The 24921-nt window shown below is 45.4% G+C and overlaps 1 protein-coding gene across 1 annotated transcript in view; it reads right to left on the reverse strand.

Moving 5' to 3' along the window:
• Positions 1 to 24921, reverse strand: part of LOC136612033 (store-operated calcium entry regulator STIMATE-like) — a 77190-nt gene that overhangs the window by 26110 nt on the left and 26159 nt on the right. Inside the window, exon 5 of the mRNA XM_066592099.1 lies at positions 1247 to 1359. Coding sequence (XP_066448196.1) covers positions 1247 to 1359 — 113 coding nt within the window. The remainder of the gene's footprint in view (positions 1 to 1246; positions 1360 to 24921) is intronic.

Below are 24921 nucleotides of genomic sequence, written 5' to 3' on the forward strand. Positions count from 1 at the left end.
TATATATATATACACATATATATATATATACATACATATATACACACACACATACACACACACACACACACACACACACACACACAATATGCTGGATTGTTTACAATTAATGCAAAAAAATAAAAAGACTATAAAAAGTCTTATATTTTTAGGTGTTAACCTTCTTTGCCTGCTGCTCAGTAAAATAAAAGTCAGCAGGATCTGTCATAGCTCCGGTATTAAAGTAAACCATAACATAAAAAATAATAATTTGACAGTTAGATTTTTAATGCAGGTTATATTTATTTAAGGATGGCTAAACATACTGTACTCCTGCACTACATGGAATGCATAGCTAGAAATCTCCTTAGTGAAGGATTAGATCTGGAGGTACTCCTATTTGTTTCTACCAGTATGTTCAGATTCAGGACTGTTACATGAGCAAACTTTACATACAGTTGGCTTCTACCTCATTGTGGTTTTTTGCCTTCCTCTGGATCAACATTGGGGGGTTGGGTGTAATAGGCTGAACTAGATGGACATACAGGTTTTTTTTTTAGCCTAAGGCTGCATTCACACAGGATGGAATTTCCATCCAGACCCTCCACACGGAAATTCTGCAGCAGTTTTAAAACTGACACGATTTGCAAAAATCTCGTTCACACGCTGCCGACAGTCTGCTGCGGACAAGCCGCACGGAAATGGACATGCAGCGCGGAATTCAAATCCATGACATGTCAATTTTAGCGCCGTTTGCACTGCGGACTCTCTTCTCTCTATGGGAAGAGATTTCTGCAGCAGAATACAGGCTGAAAATTGGTGCCAAATGGCATGGGTTTTGAAGCAGCCTTTCCCCTACGGAAATCTTGCTGTACTTCTGCGCGGTTCCGCTGCGGACATTCCGTGAGAATCCAGCCAAACTTACTATGTTTACAAGAGCTAACTTCACATACATTAGTAATGATATTGACTAGGGACAGTACATTGACCAGTAAGTCAATGTCAAGAGTCAAGAGTAGTGTTGCCTTGAAAAAGTGCCCAAGAATAAAAATAGTTCAGCAGTCTTGAATAGTAATCTATAAATGTTTTAACAATACATACATTTTTTGTGATAGAAGAGAAGCAGCCAGTTACCCCCCACACTTTTCATTATTCAATGTGCAGATGAAGACATACAGCCATCTTCTAAGAGCATGTACCAATCTGAACTGTATACACGCACATACACAAAGTTTTTGTACCTCTGCACATAACTATGGTTACCTACCTTTGTCCATCCTGGGATGAGCAGAACAAGGGTTATTATGGTCTTTTCAACAATCATTATTAAAAGATACAGCCCGCATTGACCTAGCCACGCTGCTGCCTGTGGAGGGTCCCCTAGAAAATTAAATAATGCCGAGTCAATACTGGTGCGTAAAAGAAAGACAAATGATTTCCATACTTAGTAGATATCAGCACAGGTTGTACCAGGCAGGAAATGAATCCAATCTAGTATTTCTCCTATACACAACACACAAAGAGGATTCTGCTGTCCTAACTTTTATATACACAGAAGAAGCAACATGGAAGATGTTATACAGTAGTACTGAGCAGTGTAGCTGTGAATTCACAACGAATAGCAGTCTGTGTATCTTTCTGTATCTGTCCCCTCCGGTAGTTTCCTCCTTCCCTCTAAATAGACTTCTATGGGTAGCATGAGACAGCAGCAAGCAACCCCCTCCTGCATTAGGTCTTGCAATCGCATTTATACAAGACTGTTGGGTGCATTAGCGCCTGACAGCCATCCCAGTGACTATCACTTTCGTGCTTTTATACAGGAGTGATAGTCATTCTGTAAATAGAGGCGGAATAGGCTGGAAATCGCTTCTGGCCGCCTGCTTCCATTCACAGTAAACAGGCAACCACTCAAAGATTGAGCGACTCCTGTTGACATGGCCTGACAAGCACTTGGTTTTTAGGGGAGCGAAAGCAACGCCAACAAATGAATGGTTTGTCGCTCAGTGCCCTGTCAGTGACCGCTTGTACATGAGATGACTATTCCCTGAAATTTGCTGTTTGCAGAGATAATTTGGGCAATCATCGTCCCGTGTAAAGGTACCTTCTCTGCTGCTAGAGGGGAACTTCACATCATAACGTCACTTTTAAGCGAAGTTTTAGCACAAAATCCTCATTTTAGATTAATAAAGTTGGAAGGGGTATTGTCTCTGCTTAAGAAGAGCACCTAGGTAGTGTGTAGAGACACCTAGGAGGTGAGTGAGGAGACTTATAAGGCCATGCATGCTCCTCTGGGAAATATATGCAAATAAGGAAGAAGCAACAATACCTGCCAATGCTGCCATCCAATAGGTGGCGCTGTAGAGGTATTGTTTCATCTACCTTATTTGCATAGATTAATAAAGTGATTTGCACATTTGCTAGTCACATAAGTACAATTTATTGAAAAATTAGTGACTATTTAAAGAACTGCCTTATTCCAGGTCTAGCCAAGATTTAAATTAAGAAGAGACATTTGATATTAAATTAAAAAATATTTTCTTAAACCGAGTTGGTGCAATTATGTTTTAAACAGATGGAAAATCTATTAACTTCAATATATGGGACAATAATAAAGGATAACTCCGAAGATCTCTCATTTGTGTTAGAAAAATTAGAAAATTACAGCATATTAAAAACTCAATTGCTGGGCCCCTCCCTTTACTAAAGAACTATTTATATTATGTTGCAGATAATGTAACATAGAAACAGATTTGTTTTAGTTTCCCATTTCATCTGTAAAGAATAGTTTCCAAAATAATTCACATCGGCAACAGACTTCCATGACCTGTAAAATGATAATGTGAATTCAGTAAAGGCTCATGGCCAGAAGCGACGCAGGATACACCCACGGAATTACTCGCGGAAGTACCGAGATTATAAACAAAAATTGCTTGCGAGTGAGCACGGAATTCTGCGGTCTCCATTAATGCTATATGGAGACCTACCACAGTGTAAATCCGCGGAAAATAGAACATGCCACGATTTTTTTCCTGCTGCGAAAATCCACGACAGAATTCTGCATGTGAGCATTGGCAGGCAGTAAGCTATTAGGCTCAATAGAACCTAACAGTTGCTAGTACCGCTGGGCCCAATGTAGAGGGCGCTAGTACCGCTGGGCCCAATGCAGGGGGCGCTAGTACCGCTGGGCCCAATGCAGGGGGCGCTTGTACCGCTGGGCCCAATGCAGGGGGCGCTTGTACCGCTGGGCCCAATGCAGGGGGCGCTTGTACCGCTGGGCCCAATGCAGGGGGCGCTTGTACCGCTGGGCCCAATGCAGGGGGCGCTTGTACCGCTGGGCCCAATGCAGGGGGCGCTTGTACCGCTGGGCCCAATGCAGGGGGCGCTTGTACCGCTGGGCCCAATGCAGGGGGCGCTTGTACCGCTGGGCCCAATGCAGGGGGCGCTTGTACCGCTGGGCCCAATGCAGGGGACGCTTGTACCGCTGGGCCCAATGCAGGGGACGCTTGTACCGCTGGGCCCAATGCAGGGGACGCTTGTACCGCTGGGCCCAATGCAGGGGACGCTTGTACCGCTGGGCCCAATGCAGGGGACGCTTGTACCGCTGGGCCCAATGCAGGGGACGCTTGTACCGCTGGGCCCAATGCAGGGGACGCTTGTACCGCTGGGCCCAATGCAGGGGACGCTTGTACCGCTGGGCCCAATGCAGGGGACGCTTGTACCGCTGGGCCCAATGCAGGGGACGCTTGTACCGCTGGGCCCAATGCAGGGGACGCTTGTACCGCTGGGCCCAATGCAGGGGACGCTTGTACCGCTGGGCCCAATGCAGGGGGCGCTTGTACCGCTGGGCCCAATGCAGGGGGCGCTTGTACCGCTGGGCCCAATGCAGGGGACGCTTGTACCGCTGGGCCCAATGCAGGGGACGCTTGTACCGCTGGGCCCAATGCAGGGGACGCTTGTACCGCTGGGCCCAATGCAGGGGACGCTTGTACCGCTGGGCCCAATGCAGGGGACGCTTGTACCGCTGGGCCCAATGCAGGGGACGCTTGTACCGCTGGGCCCAATGCAGGGGACGCTTGTACCGCTGGGCCCAATGCAGGGGACGCTTGTACCGCTGGGCCCAATGCAGGGGACGCTTGTACCGCTGGGCCCAATGCAGGGGACGCTTGTACCGCTGGGCCCAATGCAGGGGACGCTTGTACCGCTGGGGCCAATGCAGGGGACGCTTGTACCGCTGGGGCCAATATAGGGGACGCTAGTATTGCTGGGGCCAATATAGGGGAAGCTAGTACTGCTGGGGCAATATAGGGGACGCTAGTACTACTAGGGCCACCAATACAGGGGACGCTTGTACCGCTGGGCCCAATGCAGGGGACGCTTGTACCGCTGGGCCCAATGCAGGGGACGCTTGTACCGCTGGGCCCAATGCAGGGGACGCTTGTACCGCTGGGCCCAATGCAGGGGACGCTTGTACCGCTGGGCCCAATGCAGGGGACGCTTGTACCGCTGGGCCCAATGCAGGGGACGCTTGTACCGCTGGGCCCAATGCAGGGGACGCTTGTACCGCTGGGCCCAATGCAGGGGACGCTTGTACCGCTGGGGCCAATGCAGGGGACGCTTGTACCGCTGGGGCCAATATAGGGGACGCTAGTATTGCTGGGGCCAATATAGGGGACGCTAGTACTGCTGGGGCAATATAGGGGACGCTAGTACTACTAGGGCCACCAATACAGGGGACGCTAGTACTACTGGGGCCACCAATACAGGGGACGCTAGTACTACTGGGGCCACCAATATAGGGGTCGCTGTTACTACACGGGCCACCAATATAGGGGTCACTGTTACTACACGGCCAACCAATCTAGGGGTCACTGTTACTACACGGCCAACCAATCTAGGGGTCACTGTTACTACACAAGACAGATTTGCTGTGGAATTTACAGTAGCTTTAGCAGCAAAGTGGTTGATATTTTGGAAATCTCATCCCCACTGTGGGAAAAAATCTGCACAAAACCCATGGGGATATTGACATGTGGTGCAGGATTTAATTCCACAGCATACCAATTTTAAATATAGTTTATATCAATAGCCCATCCAGTGCTCCAGCTTTCCTCCCCGTTTTTATAATGACAGAGGTAAAAATCCTATGTTGTGATAAGCCACGCCCCTATCTCCTTCCCTGACTACACCTTGGGGCTCTACGAGAAACTTTTGCTTCAAAAAGGGCTCCATTGCTGAAACAGTTTGGGAGCCGCTGCTTTAGACAGGTCTTTTAGAGCAAGGATTGGGAATTGAAAACTAAGCCAGAATCCATACACAGACAGCTTTTTCAGGGTTTTTGATCCTCATCAGTGTGCAGTAGGACCCTGGCTTGGCTAGTGAGAGGCCTATGACGTGGGTCGGGAGGGGTAACAAGCCAGGATCCTACTGAACACTAATGAGGGGCGAAAACCCAGAAACAGTTGTCTGCATCGATTCTAGCTTGGTTTTCAATTCCCAATCATTGCTCTAAAGACCTATCTAAAAGATCAGGCATTGATTTGAAGGAATTCTGCCACCCAGTAGGTGGTGCTGCAGAGGTATTGTTCCATCTCCCTTATATGCATATTACCCAGATGAGCATGGATGGCCTTATAAGTCTCCTCACTCACCTTCTTCGTGCTCTCCTTAAGGAGTGAGGTTACCCCTCCTGACTCAATATAGCCGTGTGACACAGGCCTAACTGTTTAAATTGAACACTTTTAATAAATAAGATTAGCAAAAAAAATTTTTGAATAAAATTTTCAGCTTTGGAGTATATTTAAATGGAGATGATTTTTCCACTATGAATCCATGGTACAATCCACGTTTTACATGCTGATTTTGTTACGGACTTCCAACAGACCACTTTTCATTTTTCTGTGGACAATGAAAGCAGATGTTTTTTCCAGGTGTGTTATACTGGTTACATCTTCCCCAAATGCTTAATCAGCTTTCTCTGTTTTTGAATAGTAGAAACAGGAGTATTTTAAGAAACCCAAACTAACATGTCAATAAAACATGCTATTTAATGTTATCTGTATGGACCACAGGAGGTTCAGGTCCAGCTCACCTTCTTGATCACCACTGTGATTTTATAGCCAAGTCTGACCCAATGATCATTAAGTAATTCTAAATATTTCCAATGCAGATACTTTTTTCTACTACTGAATTTACATTAAAGGGGTTGTCCTGCGGCAGCAAGTGGGTCTATACACTTCTGTATGGCCATAATAATGCACTTTGTAATGTACATTGTGCATTAATTATGAGCCATACAGAAGTTATAAAACGTTTTATACTTACCTGCTCCGTTGCTAGCGTCCTCGTTCCCATGGAGCCGACTAATTTTCGCCCTCCGATGGCCAAATTAGCCGCGCTTGCGCAGTCCGGGTCTTCTGCAGTCTTCTATGGGGCCGCTCGTGTAGAATGCCGGCTCCGTGTAGCTCCGCCCCGTCACGTGCCGATTCCAGCCAATCAGGAGGCTGGAATCGGCAATGGACCGCACAGAAGCCCTGCGGTCCACGGAGACAGAGGATCCCGGCGGCCATCTTCAGCAGGTAAGTATGAAGACGCCGGACCGCCGGGATTCAGGTAAGCGCTGTGCGGGTTGTTTTTTTAACCCCTGCATCGGGGTTGTCTCGCGCCGAACGGGGGGGGGGGGGGTTAAAAAAAAAAAAAACCGTTTCGGCGCGGGACAACCCCTTTAATATTAAGGTAAATCACAAGTCCTACTATGGCTTAGTGAACTGCTGTGTTCATTTGTCCTTGGTTTCAAAATTAGAGCTTCCACTTGTTGAGCTTCCTACAAGCGGATATCCTGCATTATTAAACAGAGAAGCTGTATATCATATTAGTTTACCCAAGCGAAGTTCTCTTATGTCCTTGATTACCGTATGTGATAAGGAAGAAAAATGTAAAAACACAGCTGAACAATGGCTAACAGGGAGGATACTTCCTATCAACAACACTTAATTGAAAATTTAGGGAGTTTTGACTAAGAAGAAAAGCTCGTCCACACAAACGTATTTCATGTGCAATTATTGAGCGCGTGATAAGTGAGCGAATAGAAACCATTGATTTTGATGGGTTCGTTCAGATGGGTGTATTTTTTCATGCAATGTTCGATTGTGTGAAAGAAAATGCGGCAAGACCTGTTATGGTGCCGATTATGTCCCTTAATGAGCCATTGAAGTGGGCTAGCGCAAATATGCAGGTAACCTGCGTATTCACTGTATATTTGCGCAACAAATACATGGGCACTTCTGGGTACTTTTTTGCATGCACAAAACCTACAGAAGTGTGTGAAATATGCAGGCGTTAGTAATTTTCAGTCGTGTAAATATGCTTAAAAAAAGTGATGTACAAGTTGTCTAAACATATTAAAAATAAATAGATTATGCCCGTCTTGACAGTTAAGGGCCCTTTTATACAGAACAGTTATTCAAATAATTGTTGCATCAGGTAAAAAAAAAAACAAAACAGCAGTCATTCTGTGTGACCATGGCCAACAATTGAATTGGGAGCCGCTGCTTTAGACAGGTCTTTTAGAGCAGTGTTCTCGAACTCCAGTCCTCAGGGACCACCAACAGGTCATGCTTTCAGGATTTCCTCAGTGTTGCACAGGTGATGTAATTGTCAGTACCTGAGACATTGCCGCAGGTGTTCTTACTATAGGATATCCTGAAAACCTGACCTGTTGGTGGACCCTGAGGACTGGAGTTAGGGACCCCCTGTTTTAGAGTAAGGATTGGGAATTGAAAACCAAGCCAGAATCCATACACAGACCACCATAAAGAACGCCAGAAATGCTCTTTTTTGGTTACCCGGTCTCCAAAAAAAAAATAAAAAAATGCAATAAAGAACGATCAAAAAGTCGTATGTATTACAAAATGGTACCAACTAGAGATGAGCGAACCTACTCGTTTCGAGTAATTACTCGATCGAGCACCGCGATTTTCGAGTACTTCCGTACTCGGGTGAAAAGATTTGGGGGGCGCCGGGGGGCGGCGTGGCGGAGCGGGGGGTAGCAGCGGGGAACAGGGGGGAGCCCTCTCTCTCCCTCTCCCCCCCACTCACCCACGGAACCCCCCGAATCTTTTCGCCCGAGTACGGAAGTACTCGAAAATCGCGGCGCTCGGGCGGAAAAGGGGCGTGGCCGAGTAGGTTCGCTCATCTCTAGTACCAACGCAAACTACAGGATGACCCGCAAAACAATGAGCCCTCGCACAACTATGTAGACGGAAAAATAAAAAGCTATTGCGCGCAGAAGATGTTAGCAGAAAATTTAAAAAAATTAAATTAAAAAACTATATATAAGTTTGGTATCGTAGTAATTTTATTGACCCAATGAATAAAATTATCATGTCATTTTTTTTGCAGTTTGTGCATCATAGAAACAAGACGCACTGAAAGATGGCAGAATTTCTTTTCCATTTCTCTCCACTACCAAAAAAAAACCCAGAAAAAAGCGTGGTCACTAAGGGGTAAAACAATTACCTGCGTGTTCAAACAGACGGCATTATAAAGCTCGGTTGTTCCAGTGATTAATTGCTCAGCTGTTGGCTGAACATTCATTTCACCACCAGCTATTGCTCCGGACTCCTTCCCATGCGTGCAAGCATTAATCTAATTGCATACGTCACCTTTTACCTTTTTCCAACTGCTACTCTACATAATTTTGTCTACTCATGATTTAACACTTCTCTAAACCATTGCTAACAAAAATATAGTTTGGCAAAACTTTAGTGCATGAGAAGTTCTATACCAATAAACCTTGTCTGGACATCACAAATCAATATTTACACCAAAGGCTTCTCTAATGTGTGATAGGAAACTCAAACATTCCTCTATCATTTTTGTACAGTTCTTAACGAAATATATGTATTAACCTTGTATGCTGCAAAACAAACTGCCCAGTGCATATGCTGAAAATGGCCACCACCAGCATCCAGGCACTTTTGCATGGAAGTCTATATACTGATGAAGACATTTGCTAATATGACATTGGCAATAGCAGCAACCTTCTGCCACATTGTGTTTGTTTGTGGCTTATTGCTGTATATATGGCCATTTAGTAAACTCTACAAGAACATTGGTTGGCATCGGGCCGGTGATGTTGGTAGCCACCAAGTTTTCAAAATTAAATTGGTCTTAAGGGTTTCCTTGGCAACGCCAGTGATTTATCCCTCACATCCTACATCCTGCGATCAGACATCTTCCAACCTCTTATGTGTTGAGGCATAACATTTCTGGTTGTCTCAAATGATCGGACATCTTCCAGCCTCCAGTGTGTTGGGTCAATTTGATTTGATTCATTTAAACAATGTTAGTGTCCCAGTATTTACAAACAATAAACACACTGTTCAACAAGTCTTTGTGGCACACTGAATCAAATACCTGTTTGGCAGTCGTGTCTTGATGTCACGGGTACAAGTCCACTTCGTTGAGAGTTCTGACGATTCGTTAGACATAGGGGGAGATTTGTGAAACTCTCAAACAAAAACTGTCCTCATTGCCTATAGCAACCAATCATATCTCAGCTTTCATTCCTCCCAACGCTCTTGAAAAATGAAAGTTGCTCAGTGAAATCTGCTCATAACCTTTGCCCATGTCAATTTTCATAGGGAATCATACAAAAATTAAGAAGTTCTAGAGTATTGTTTGGGTTTCCTAGCAAGAGAGAATTACCCTGTATAACTGAGAATTACCCTGCACAACTGAGTATGTTTGATAACCATGTTCATTAACCCATTTAGGATCAGCCACAGCATATATAGGCGGCTGGTCCTGGGCTTAGAGCACCGCCGATAGTAAAAATACAGCGATGCTCTAAGTCTCCTGCCTCTGCAATCAGTCAGAGACAGGAACGGGTTATCAGCTGTTAGTGACAGCTGATAACCCGAAGCAGAAGGCAGGAGGGGTTTATAACCCTTTCTGCCTTCTGCTTCCCCGATATACAGTGCTCAATGAGCACTGTATGGGCAAAGTGAAAGTAAGAAGTTCTTTCACTACGGGAGCCTTGGGGGGTCATGTGACCTCCCGCGATTCCATGCTACTGCAGAGCTGGAGGGTCAGACTAGACCCTGGCAGCTCTGCAGGTGACTAATGTCACCACAGGGGTTGCTTTCCCCTATAACTAGGGCTCCTATGGACGCCCTAGCTATAGTGGGAAAGTGTCAAATAAAGTTAAAAAAAAAAGGGGAATGTCCCCCAGAGGTCTTATATGACGTATATGATAGTAAAATACACAATTATATACATCTGTAAGACAAAATAACACAATAAAACAGCAATACATAAAAAAGAAAGAGAATAACACAAAGCAGACGCCAACAAAAACTGTCGCTGTATGCGCCCTGTAAACCAAAACCATACATACTATATATCAAAACGTCCGAAATAAATAGAGGAACCCATTCCCATACTTTATTTTAGTGTAAATATAAAAATAATTTTTTAAAAAAACTATAAAGGTTAAAAAAATTATTTTTTAAGCATTTTTTTAAGCAGTGAAAAAGATATTAAAAAAATAGTCCTATATCTCACGGGGAAAAAAAACGCAGCAAAAATAATTTCGGTAGCTAAAGGAAAACAATAGAGCAGTAAAACTGCTGCATGGGTAAAATCCCTAAAAAGTGTCTGGTCCTTAAGGGGTTAAAGCAGTTTTGCTACACTTTTCTAAACTTATTTCCTTCAGCCCTCCACTAGCAGTTCACAACCAATTCACTAAGGTGTACCCAGCAAAAATGCATCCAACAATGACTGAGGCAAAAGAATCTGGACGCTAGAAAAAGGTGCAGAGGATATTGTGTATAAAATAGGATTCTTAAATGTTTCCATATGGCTATATATGGTTCTGGACCATGTCCCCGCCTCTGTCATAGGTTGACCTATTGCAGTATGCAACAAGACCTCAACTGCATGCATTACATAAAAGTCATGTAAAGAGCATTGGCTGACTAGTGTGCAGTGTGGTCTTGTACTAGTGAAAATAGAAGACTAGCAATGACACAGAGAGCCATGGCCAAGTAAAAGGAAGTAATCACAATGGTCACAATATTGAAAAGCTTATGTGGCAAAAGACCTGTTTTAAAAACGTGCAAACTAATTATTCCAAGCTATAATTAACATAATTGAGATCACTTAATTAGACTTTTTTACATCATGCCTTGTCATGCACAATATGAAGGATTACCACCCGTCCTTGCTTGAAAGGGCTTTCCAGGACTAGGATAGTGATGACCTACTCCAGGCTATCATCAGGATTGGTCATCAACATCTAATAGGTGGGGGTCTGCCACCTGGGACCCAAGCTGATCAGCTGTTTGACGAGGCCACGGGGAATGTGTAACAGCCAACGGTCTCTTCTCAAGAATGCAACATCATGTTCATTTATCACATGGGCATTCAAGTGAATGGGATTGTGCTGTTATACAAGGCAAAGCCACTATGAAATGTACAGCACCTCATCCTGCTCAAACCACTGACTGAAGAGGTTTCCAGAGGCTGATCCCCACTGATCGGATATCCATCACTCATCTCAAAAGGGGTATCACGGTTACGCAAAGTTGCTATCAAATAAACGCTAATCAAATATTATTCAAGGTTGCGGTGTGGTTCTGCTTTGGATTTTGTGTCTGTAGCTCTACAAACCATCACCTTCTCCTGCACTGCAGAAGTGTTTATCCCCAGCTCGCCCCGGATACAACCAGTAGGTATTCCAGCGCTACAAGTCGGGCTTACTCAGTAGGAATAACCAGGGACAGCTTTTATTCATTTCAGCTCTCAGGACCGGGTTAATGACAATATAACAGAGCAGCACTAAAGCCCCATTTACACGGGACGACTATCGGGCAAACGATGCCCAACACTCGTCCCCGCATGTTCTTGCTCCTGTGCTGTTACATGGGAGAGAGTTGGCTTGCAACGGGACGGCTGGAGGAGATTTCACTCCTCGCATTCTACCGCCCTTCTCCATTCACTTAACATAGCGGCTTTTCAGTACGCAATGGCTGCTATGTACACTGAGCAATCGGCCATCGCTTATGCTGCATAAAATCGTGAACAATGATCGTTCAGTGTAAACAGCAGCCATTCAGTACGTAAAAGGAGAGGGGCAGGGGAGAGCGAGGAGCAATAGCACAGGAGCGAAGACACCCGGGGATGAGTGTCGGGCATAGTGTGCCTGATATTTGTCCCATGTAAATGGTGCTTTAGTGGGGACATGCACAGGACGTAAGTACAGAGCAGGGAAATGTAGTTTCAAGCTGCATATCAGCAGAGATGTGGCAGTCATCTTGGAAAATAGCATAAGAAGGTAAAGGCTGATTTTTACCCATGACCAGCTATGCATAAACATGGTGCAAACACCTTTCATATATGAAATTTTTGAAAATTCACTTTAACTCCTTAACACCATAGGATGTACATTTATGTCATGGCCTTTGAGATACTTAAGTTTGTATTGTTGCGTTATGTACTATTTATGACACGGGATCAGAAGCAGAGCTGGAGCCATCCAGCAGTGAGAGTCGGCCTCTATCTGCAACAGCGGGGATAGATAAGAACAGCTATTCCAACTGCTAACCTGTGACGTCATCGACCCTCCATGATATAATCGCAAAGGGCCGATGGGTTTCCATGACCACAGGGTGCCAGAAACTGGTGTCCCGGCTTGCCATTGCCTATGATCCCTATTGTAAGCAATAAGCCATTGCTCTACAGAAGTCCTGCAACGCATTATCATAGTGATCAGACCCAATTATGGTTCAAGTACCCTACAGGTACAGGACAAAAATTGTGTCCTTTGGCCCAAAATAGGCAATTTTCCAGAAAACCCATGTAAAGATAAAGAAAAGAAAAAATGAAGCATAGAGTAGATCTACACTATAGACGCCATAATAATTTACCTCCTTGTCTTGTCCTGAGCGGTTATAATTCTCTTACTTTTACATGGCCCGCTCACAGTCACACATATGCCCAACTGACTTAATCGCCCTCACTAGACCTGTACACAGAAATGGACTTATCACCACAATGTAACTCGCACTGCAATCCTTTATTTGTAAGTTAAAGTTCTGAACCTTCTCTTCATGTAGGCAGATAGAACTCGCTTACATCCAAACATGGGAAAAATCTGTTATGGAAATCTCCTGCACTTCCATGACAACATCCCACACATCCTCCCTCCGGAGAGAATTTGGCTTTGTCCACACATCTGCTCTAATGCACTGAACGGCCATTTATGCAATAACAGCCCAGGACAGTACAATGATTTATTTTCAGCACATTAGCCTGGGAACCCTTATGGTGTTATATTCTACTGACCAAGAGGTTTAGGATTTGGGGGATAAAGGATAGTTGTACACACTATAATAAACAAGACACCATGAAAAAAACTACTGGAAATGATATATAGTATCTTATGTAATGCTGAAAATATAATACACGGTGACAATAGGAAGTATTTACACCTACAATGTACCTGGGCAGTTTACATTCTGCTCACCAAAAAGAATTAGATTTTGTGATCTACATCAATTATGAGAATGAGCAACTATCCATCCTCATTACTAGGATATGCTCATGTCCACGGGCGGATGGGATTCCGCATGCGGGAGCCTGCAGCGACCATACCTGCCCGGGTCTTCCAAACACATCTGTAGTACAGAGGAAAGAAGTGTCGGCCGGCGTGCCAGCGCATATGTGCAGTAGAGTTTTTTTTTTTTACAAATTCCTGCTTTCCCATGGAATCTGCGGCCCGTCCACAATGTCAATTGCGGACAGGCCACGGATGGAAGCCGTTCGTGCGGGAAACAAACTGAAATGGAGCATGCTGCGATTTGATTTCCGCATCCAAAAAGATCAGCAAATCAAATCCACATGCTTTAATTCAGCTGCAGACGCCCATGCTTCCCTATGGGCGGTTTGAATTTCGGATGCCCTGCGCAGATTCTGCAATTCAAATCCACCTGTGGACATTGGGCCTTAGTCAAATAGGGATCAGCTTTCTGTAGTCTAGGTGTTTTAGGTGACTGTAGTTAATAATAATCATTTATATAGCGCCAATATATTCCACAGCGGACTGTAGCATAAATGCACCTATGTCTGGAAGGGCAAATTCCTGAACCAATTCCCTGCAAATGCTATATCTTAAAGGGATTTCCAGGGCTAGAAAACATGACTGCCACCCTTGTGTCTAGGGCTGTGTGTGGTACTGCAGTTCCGCTTTCTTTTACTTCAATGGAGCTGCAATGCTACACACAACCCTATGTACAAGGGTGGCTCTGAATTTGGAAGAAAGCAGCCATGTGTTTCTAACCCTAGACAACCCCTTTAGGCACAAGGGTAATCTGTTCAGAAAAAGGTTATTAATTAACTCAAATGAAAGGCGTGAAGCAAGAAAGTTAACACAGTTAAATGGTCACCACACTTTGGGACAACTTTTGTTAATATGATAGTCAATGTAATAATAAGCAAAGTACATAACACTTTATTTACCAAACATTACATTTTTTTCTGAAAAATCCCACTTAAAGGGGTTGTCCGCCGCCCAAACTGATTTCCCCCCCCCCCATGAATGCCCTGTAGAGTAGAAGCATCACACACAACAGCCTTTCCCATAAAAAAAAAAATATATTGATATTCTGCTTACCTTTTTATTCCTTTTCTTCCCTTTATAAAGTTTGCCTGAAGAATTTTTCAAAGATGGCGCCGCTGGGTAGTTCCCATGATGCACTGCTGCCTCTCTCTCCTCAGCGTGCGCGCTCCCGATGACACCGGTCACATGACTGGAGGACCGGCGTCATAATGCAAACGCACGCTTCACTGCTTTGAATGGAGCCGGCAGCCGTCCGGCCCCATTCAGAGCAATGAGAGGGCAGGGAGGAAAGCAGTGCGATCTCCTGCTAGAGCTCTGACAGCTGTAGCAGGAGATTCCTTCATCTCCTCATCATGTCCCCTCATCACTGGACACTGTGACAGTGTCCCAGTGTCCAGTAATGAGGGGACATGATGAGGAGATGAAGGAATCTCCTGCTAACAGCTGTCACAGCTCTATCAGGAGATCGTGATCTCTAGCAGCACTTTCAATAGCAGAGAATCGCGATCCTCTGCTATTGAAAGTGAAAGTAGCACCAAGCATGCCCCCCCCCCACACACACACACACGCCCCCCCCTCACAGTGCCCACACACAGCGCCCCCTCCACACTGCCCCCACAGTGTCCCCCTCCAGTGCCCCCCTCCCCCGCAAGCCACCAGCTGACAGCTCCGACCAGCAGCCCCCCCCTCCCCACCAGCTGACAGCTCCGACCAGCAGCATCCTCCCCCCTCCCCCCCCCCCACTACTGGCTGACAGCTCTCCGACCAGCAGCTCCCCCACCTTCCCCCTCACCCCCATCCCGGGACTACTGACTGACAGGTCTGTCACCCCTACACCTCCCCACCCCCACCCCTGACTACTGACAGCTCACAGCACCCCTCCCCCGTGAGAGACCAGCACTCCACTCCCCTTACCTGTCAGCTGAAGATCCCGCGGTCGCGCGGCCCCCTGCAGGCAGACCAGAGCTTCCTGAAGCAGCCGGCAGAAGAAGATCTACTGCGCATGCGCGGAGTAGAAGAAGCGCGTCCCCGTGCAGAGAACACCTGGAGCTGGCCCGACAAGAAGAGGAGAAGACTTGTCGGATCCAATGGCAACTGAGGAGCAACACAGGGGAGGGGGGGCACCCCAAAAGGTAAGTGAATAACTTCTGTTTGCCTAATTTACAATGCACAATGTATATTACAAAGTGCATTGTATTGGGCAAACAGAAGTAATAAGATTCATTCTTTATGGCCGGACAACCCCTTTAAGTGCTGGCCACCAAGGGGCCTCCTTTCCTTCGCATTTACTGTCCATTGCCTGTTGTCAAGGGAAGTCTGTCTCTAGTAACAGATATGGAGACGGATTACGGGAAGTAGAGGTTTGTGTAGTCTCATGCTGCTCATAGAAATTTATGGCGAGAAGAGTGGAAGCCAATAGAGAGACTGACATAAATGTGGCTGCAGCTAGTAGTAAGTGATTTACTGTGTTATCCTCAGGATAGGTCATTAATAGTTACTCGCAGGGCACCCGCAGATCGGGCTGGATGTAGTCATCAAGGTCTGAAGCAAAAGTAGCTTGGCCAGCTATCACACTTCCTGCACTTCTGCCTCTGACACTGCAGTTGGACGAGGAATAGGAGGCTTCAGCTCCCACTGATTTCAACAGGAATAAAGCAAACTAAGGCAATTCCAATCCCAACCCTGATGACAATAACCAGGCCACTGTTTGCGCCTTAATGACCAGGCCAAATTTTGGAAAGCTGGCATGTGTCACTTTAACAGAGAATAACTAACGCCGGCTGTCCACGGGCGATGCGGTATCCCGCGGCGAATCTCCGCTGTGGGAGCCGCCGCCGAATCTCCGGTGGTCAGCCCTATCTAATAGGCTGACCGCGGAGAATCGGTGCAATTCGCAGCATGCTCCAAATTGCCTGCCGCGAGTGGAGAATCGCAATGATTCTCCACTCGTGGACAGGTGCTGGTGTTTTCCATTGCAATGCTATGGGAAGAGTCGCCGGTGCGATTCGCCGGCGGTTTACCACCGGCGAATACACTGCCGTGGACAGGGGGCCTAAAAGTTTTACATATCCAAATAATCCTTCCACTGTTTTTTTCATCATATATTGTACTTTCTTTAGATTATAAAAGTAGACTGATACGATTTGCGTATATTAAAAACGCCGAACTTGGGGAACATTTTTAAAAATTGCAGTTTTTTCAACCTTAGAATGTTAAATATGTACATACATATTTTACTTTAACTATATATTTCCACTTGTTTATTTTGAAAGCACATTTGAAAAATTTCACATGTTTGAGCAATTTAGGAGACCAATTTATCAAGTAGTTTTCAACCTGCATTTATAATCTTTAACTTATATACATGGTATTGATGATTAAATTAAATAAACTGATGTAATTACTAATGTATGGGAAAAAATTAATGTAAGGGTGCTTTCTAGAGATGAGCGAACATACTCGGCCACGCCCCCTTTTTCACTCGAGCACCGCGATTTTCGAGTACTTCTCTACTCGGGTGAAAAGATTCGGGGGGGCGCCGTGGGTGAGCGGGGGGTTGCAGAGGGGAGTGGGGGGGAGTGTTAGAGAGAGAGAGCCCCCCCGTTCCCCACGCTCCACCACGCCATCCCCCGCGCCCCCCGAATCTTTGCACCGAGTAGCCAGGTACTCGAAAATAGCGATGCTTGATCGAGTAGTTACTCGAAACGAGTATGTTCACTCATCTCTAGTGCTTTCACACATAGCAGAATTGGTGCAGATTTTGATGAAGGATTTTAATCTGGATCCGCAACAGACCTCACCCCTACATTTGAAAGGGTGAAATTGGCTGTGGATCTGCATCAAAGTCCACACAGTGTTAATTTTGGCACCAATTTTGGTGCAGATCTTACATTTTTCAAACTAACCGCAGAGCCTAATACTATTCTGTAACTTCCTAATCTGCAGAGAAAACATTGCAGCAGTCACCTGACTAACACCACAGGCAGGATTACAATGAAAGGTAACACCTACATGTAGATAACACAGGATCCACCATTCACAAGAGGTATAAACTGTGACTATCTACTCCCCTCCTGCAAAATGAGCTTTGTACAGGTCACAGAACATGCCTAAAACAGTCTCCCATACAAGTCAATGGGTCTCCTCCTATCCATTGTGTGAATGGCCCATTGCTCCGATTGCTATTAAATGCAGCTCAGGCAATATGGCAGCCTCCATAGTCATGGATAGACAACAGAATGAAATATTCTACAATTAGAAAATAGATTAAACACATTAGAAAAATTGAATGTTTCTCCGATTTTAATAACACTATGGTGATATAGTTCCTTTAACCATTTATCATTTTCTAGATTATTAATATTCAGTTATCAGCCATGTGCCTGCTGTACTAATCACTTTGGAGGACCTTTGCACTGGTTTATCCTCACCTGCTCATTGAAAAACTGCTCCCATGCAAACTTGCTGAGCTGTCCAGTGGCTGGACTCCGTTATCACACACTTAAGGCTGCCTGTCCATGGGCGAGTTTTCATTGCGTTCCCCGCGGCGATTACCTGGCCGCGGGGAACACAGTGAAAGCTCTCCATAGCGTTGCTGTGGAAAGCGCTTACCCCTGTCCAAGAGCAAAGAATCATTGCGATTCTCCGCTTGCGGCCGGCAAATCGCAGCATGCTGCAATTTGCCGCTGTTCTCCCCGGTCAGCCTATCTATCACATAGGCTGACCGCGGAGATCTGTCTGCCGACTCCTGCTCCTGGGCGGCAGTATCCCGCAGCGGAGATCCACCGCAGGATACCGCAACGCCCGTGGCCTGCGGATATGTCAAAATTGTTTAGAATGTAGATCCTTCTCTGACCTCTTCTCTGCCTTATACTACCAGGAATATTAACATTAATCCCTTAAGGACGCAGCCTTTTTTTCCCCTCCACCGTTTTCAGTTTTTCCTCCCCCCCAGTTTTGTGATTTTTTTGCGGGACGTCCATACAACTTTAATCGCTTATTACATTTTTTTGGGAGAAAGGGTGACCAAAAAAAGCGCAATTCTGGCGTCACTTTTTCCTGACAACATTTATCGTGCGTTTACGCACACAGCGATACCAAATAGGTTTTGGGGTTTTATTATTTAGATTCTATCATCATAAAAATGGCAAAAGGGTTTTTTTGCAACATGGTACCTTGATCTCTTGCCCATCTCCAACATAGTTGAGGCACCGAAGGCATCATTGTGAGCAGCCGAGAGGGCACTCTGTACCAACCTGAAGGATTTTGAATCCTGACTCTTAAATCTTACTAGAAACAGAAGATTTGTGTGTGAAGGTATAGAGCTTGTGTTTTTGCTCCATTGTAAGATACATTGACAGGTCTCTTTCCCAGCTTAGTATGTAGGAGGGGGCTGTTGTGTCAGGCTGGAAATTTAAAAAGGCTGTAGATGTGTGGGAGGGTCCCTAATAACTGCAAAGCTGTTCAAAAGGGGTCTTCGTGTGGGTGAACCCTAATGGATAGGGTAAGGATGTGAGAGAATGTAGAGGCTGGGAGGACTTGCCAGGACAATAGGGGAGCCAGATTTACAATGTTGCCAGTATCTCTATGGATAGCCCTGATCCTTTCTGAAGGAAATGATGTGCTCTGTATCAGTACTGGTGCAGCTTGTCTCCACCGTAACTAGGGAGACATGGGTTGGGCCGAGTCTGTGACAGTGAAGGTGCTGGTGACGCCCCCATAACTGGATTGGGTGCTTCCAGAAGCATCTCATGTCCTGCCTACTCATTACGGAATTTCACCCCCCCCCCTATGTTTCAGCATGTTATGTCCCTTGTCTTCCCCCACGCAGGCAGCGGGTTATCGCTGTGTCGCCTGTGTTCTCCCCCTCAGGCAGCGGGTTACCGGTGTCACCAGGCTTCCCTCTCAGACAGCATGTGAGGTCCCGAGTGTTGTTAGGCTCAAGTGCTAGGTACGGCGCTCCCAGACAACTTTGTGCTGCGGCGTGAGTGACAGCGGGGAACGGCATTGGAGCAGATCGCTCGCGGAGCTTCCTTGATGCTGGTGGCTTCTGTGCCGCCGCTACATCCATGCAGGGATGGTAAGAGCATCAGCGTCTTAAGCGCCAGGGACACAGAGCGCAGGAGCCGCAACGACACAAAGGATAGCGGTGGGGTGACAGGAGGTGGGTAGGGAAATTAGGGTAGTACAGCTGGGAAACTTACTGGAGCCGCCAGAGGTAAATTTACAGGAGGCAGGAGAGAAAACAAGCCTACAGCGCCTGGAAAAATGACAGCGGGGTTGGCGGTGAAGAATTAACGCGGCCGGTGAGCTTGTCAACACACTGCGGGACCCGATTCCTGCGTCAGCCAATCCCACTGCTGGGGGCGAAACCTGTCTCTTCCCTGTCACTGAGTCAGGCCAACCCATGTCTACACCCCTAGTTCCGGTGGAGACAAGATGCACCAGTACCCTCTGTATCTGCAGTTGGAGATTCAATGGCGGAAGATCCTACTCTCCAGAATAGGTGGAAAGCCAGATTTCCCAAGAAGGGTAAAAGAGAAAAAGGAGTGGGCAAAATGGGTCTAGATAAAACCCAAGAGATTGCCTTTAGGGTGGTACTAATTGTGGGGTGGGTTTTAGTGCAGTGTTGCCTTGAAGGCAAGGCTGTGCAATCAAAGGTACATGCAGAAATGTCTTTTCTAGGGAGACCCATTGTTTTATAATAAGTTTTACTTTAACCAAGCTGTGTTGTAGTGATCGCTTAGAGCAAGGAATAATATTCCTCCCCATTCTATATTCCTCCTCCATTTATTCCCTTATGAAAGCTGTCACGTATTTCAATAAGTTTCACAAACTTTGTGTATAACATCCAGACAACAGTGACCTCTTGTGTAGAAAACGAGAAAGCAGCTGAACAGCGTAGCACACATGAAATATCAAAATCTGAAACAGTAGTGCATATAATAATCATTTCATGCTTACGCATGCAGCAATTATTTAATGGCCAACTAAAAAAACACGATGAGGGTTGTAAGCTTATTGCAATTGGATGTCTTTGATTTTAAATCATAGTTCCTATAATAATATATCATGCTGAACTGACATTTTATTAATTGCAGCGCTGGGAGCTTAGAATAATGCTGCTGCGTTTAGACAGAATGATTACATAAGGATTATATAAAATGCTGCTCAATCGAGCTAAAACGGACCGTCATTCAGTTTAAACGTGAGCCAAAAACTGGACGAACCAGAATCGGGAGGTTCTCGTTTGTCGTTTAATTTGAGTAGGCATAGGAATGTTAAACACTGAATGAGAAGTGAATGAGAACTGCACCATTCTCAAGGATAATCATGCAGTCTAAACAGGCTGCACGGTTGAGAACGAACTGGTCTCCAGCTCGTTTCCTCAGGCAAATGAGAATCGTGAAGTTCTCAATGTGTCTGGAAGGTGCATACGTTGTATTCATGAGCTGAGAGTCCGCCACCTCTGATTGCAGTTTTTTTCCTATTTTGCATAAGTAAATGAAGTTTGCAGCTCATGGAAATGGCATAATCCAAGTTCAAGGTGCCATTACTAATAATTATTCTTTTAGCAAAACTACAGCATATTTATCCATAAGGTTATGTTCACATCTCCATCAGAGGCTCTATTGGAAGCCTCCTTTTGCCGAGCAATGATAAACACCATGACAGGGTCAATGTGATCCCTTAGGCCGCCTTCTCACTTGGCAGAATCACTGTGGGCATTCCGCAACATAATACCCCCAGAAATTCTACAAGAATTCCACAGCGGCCAAATCTGCACCTAAATAGTGCTGATTTGGCTGCTTTTTTACTTGTGCAACACCTGCAGAATGTTACCCTTTGCAGCAGTGCAGTATCAGAATAGCAGAGGTTGTTAGTAAGGCATTCTGGCTGCTGTGGGTGTGGCAGAAAGCAATACAAAAGAGCTCGTTCCTGCCAGACTCAGGGGGAAAAGTGATAACTCAGTGGAGCTGAAGAGCTGTTAGCCTGATGTCCGATGCGGACCAGTGAGAGGCAGTATGAGGGATCCACTTCAGGAACTCTGAGCCGGAGGTTCGGTGCAAATCAGTGTGGGCCCCGTCACTCGGTCTGAAATAGGAAGACACCCCAGGTGGGGGTTATTGACAGGGACACAGTGGGTTGCGTACATGGACTGTGTTTATTTATGCTGTGCAAAGCCGTTGATGTAAATAAATGCTGAAGGCACCAGTTTAAAGAAATTCAAGTCTCCTGGAGCCCGTTTATACGTGAGGTACTCATTTTCCAGACGTTGAGGTCGGCAATCCACAGGCGAGTGAAACCCCCTTGCCACGCCTTGTATTTCAAGGGCTGAATTCCACAGCATAAATAGCCTCTGCAGCGTTATAGTCAGAATCCAAAGCATTTTATAAAAAAAACACTGAAAATGTGTCGTGGAAAACCTGTGAAGGAGATTTTTTAAAGCATGTTGTTTGCCTAATCTTTGCTTTAATTGAGCCCTGGGTTCCTTTATGGAGTACATGGAGTTCTGCATTCATGGATGGTCCCATCTCAAATTTCTTGTATTATGCATTGGAACGCTATATTTATGGATTCACAATATTTTTACTGCCCCCTTTTGGAGCAATTTAAATATGCTTGTGAGGATTGTGTTTTATTAAATAATGCACTTGTGTTCATGTAGGATTGCGTTTATTTACTTATATGTATTTACCCATGATATTTATTTACATAGCACTTTATATATTTTGGTAGATTTGAATCATTATATTTTAAGTAATATACGTTTTTTATATATACAGCCCCTTTGTATACTTTGTGATTGTTGCTCCATTTGCCCTACTATGTCCTAATTCCAGCATACTGTTTGCCATTTTTCCCTCTACCTTAACTTCCTTCAACTGCACTTTTTCACTTTCCCCCACTCCTTCCCTTCACTAAGATAGCGCTCAATATACTGTTCACATATATCTAGTGGGTCACATGACTATTCTCACATGACACCATCAGCCAGCTTTGTGGAGCCCAATACCATGCTATGAGATCTCTATTAGGATGGTAGAAACTTCACAGGCTTTTCCCATTTTTGTTAACCTGCTGTTAGAAATAAGTTTGGAAAGCATACTCCTGTACCCCTCGAGAAGTGCATTTTGCCCTTGCACATCAGAGACGCCAGCTGGAGGGTCTGTACGCCGTCTATTATACTGGTTTGCTATGCTACTGGATTAGAATGCTACTCCGATTTAGATGTATACGTAATCTCTTGTATACTTTGCACTTGTACTTTCCAATCCATACATACTATGGGGATAACGATGGTTTGCACTATCCTGCCTTTAGTTGCTATACCGATATCCGTACTTTTCCATATTCTGTCCATGTTTACCATCGCGCTTCGTCACAATGTTATCCTACGTTTTATCTCTGGCATAGATTTTTGAACCAAAGAAGATTAAGTCTCGCACGCATTCTAGGACCTCATTGTCAATTTTTATTTGAATTTGGCCATTTTTTGCAGTTATCATAAGTTTAGTCTTCATATTCAGTTAGACGCCCATTTTTTTACTTTCAGTTTTAATCTTCCATATCAGCTGCTTCAGAACTGCCTCTGTTTCTGCAAGCAGAGTTGTGTCATCCGCATAACGGAGATTGTTGATGTTTCTTCCATAGATTTTTACCCCGATTTCCAATTCCCCTAGGTCCATTTCTCACAGACTAACAGTTCATTTGAAGACTATATTCCCAATGCTAATCAAACGTGAAACATTTTTTTTTTTATACCAAAAATAATTTAAAGATTTGACTTGCATGACATATCCATTATTTATTACTTAAAGGGTTTGTCCCGTGGAAAAAATTTTACATTTTTTCTCTGCCCAGTCCCCCTCCTAAAGCAAACATGATAATCTACCCGTGGAAAGCGATTTTAAAGAGAGTTTCTACTCACCGTTAGATCGTTTCATGAAGTTATAAAAATTCTTGTTCCAAGATGGCCGCCGTCATTTTCCAAGGTGCACCGCTGGTCTTCTCCCATGGTGCACTGTGGATGTTCTTCTCCAGTCTGAGTTCCACTGCCGATTACAGCCACCTCATTGGCTGATCGGCACCATGTGACAGGGACGGAGCTACGCGATGCCGCTGAGAAGGGGGAGGAGCCAGGACGCAGCTCGTGAGCAAGGACCTTCCAGAAGGGGACTCCTGTCTGCGCAAGCACGACTGTTCCGGCGACCAGAGAAGCAGTTTTCTCGTCGCCATGGAGACGGGGACGCCAGCACCAGGAGGGGGTAAGTGTATAACGTCTGTATGGCCAATATTTAATGCACAATGTATATTACAAAGTGCATTAATATGGCCATACAGAAGTGCTTAACCCCCCTTGCTGTCGCGGGACAACCCCTTTAAATTAAATTGTTGGGTGTCCTAATGCTCGAACACCCATCAAACCAGTAAAGGGGGTTTCCATTCCATGCTTGAGCAGTCACGCTCCATTACATTGTAATCATTGTGGTTGCCAAGCAGTTGAAGCCTCACCAAACTGACTTTCATATGATAGTCAGTGGATCTAATTCTTTTTTGTCAGAAAACCGACATTCTAAAAACTTAACTATTGGACACCATTTTAAAAGTTTTGCCCAATCTCTGTTGCCACTACTCCAGTCCTGCCTGGCTTTGTTTACATGGCTGCTGAGTTGATGTGCCTGTGTACGCATCAGCCAATCACTGTCCTCAATTGTAAACAACTTAAAGACCGCTGAGGCCAGTCTTTGAATTAATATGATTTTGACTAGAGCATCCCAATCTTAATACTCTTAGAAATGGAGGGCATGAGAATAAAAATGTGAAGGCCCATTTACACTGGATGAATGTCGGGCAAGCGATGCAGAAACTCATCCCCGCACATACTCACTCTCGTGCTGCTGCACAGGAGCTACTATCGCTGGCTCACAGCGGGGAGGCTGCAGGAGATTTCTCTCCTCTTGCTCCCCCGCCCCTCTCCATTAGTTTAACACAGTGGCCGTTCAATACTGAACAGCTGCTGTTTACACTGAGCGATCAGCTCATTGTCCAATGTTTAAAGGGGTTGTCCCGCGCCGAAACGGGTTTTTTTTTTTAACCCCCCCCCCCCGGTCGGCGCGAGACAACCCCGATGCAGGGAGGTAAAGAAAGCTTACCGGAGCGCTTACCTTAATCCCCGCGCTCCGGTGACTTCAATACTTACCGCTGAAGATGGCCGCCGGGATCCTCTGTCTCCGTGGACCGCAGCTCTTCTGTGCGGTCCATTGCCGATTCCAGCCTCCTGATTGGCTGGAATCGGCACGTGACGGGGCGGAGCTACACGG

Source organism: Eleutherodactylus coqui, chromosome 2 (assembly GCF_035609145.1).
Source record: "Eleutherodactylus coqui strain aEleCoq1 chromosome 2, aEleCoq1.hap1, whole genome shotgun sequence".
In the NCBI taxonomy this organism is placed as follows: Eukaryota; Metazoa; Chordata; class Amphibia; order Anura; family Eleutherodactylidae; genus Eleutherodactylus; species Eleutherodactylus coqui.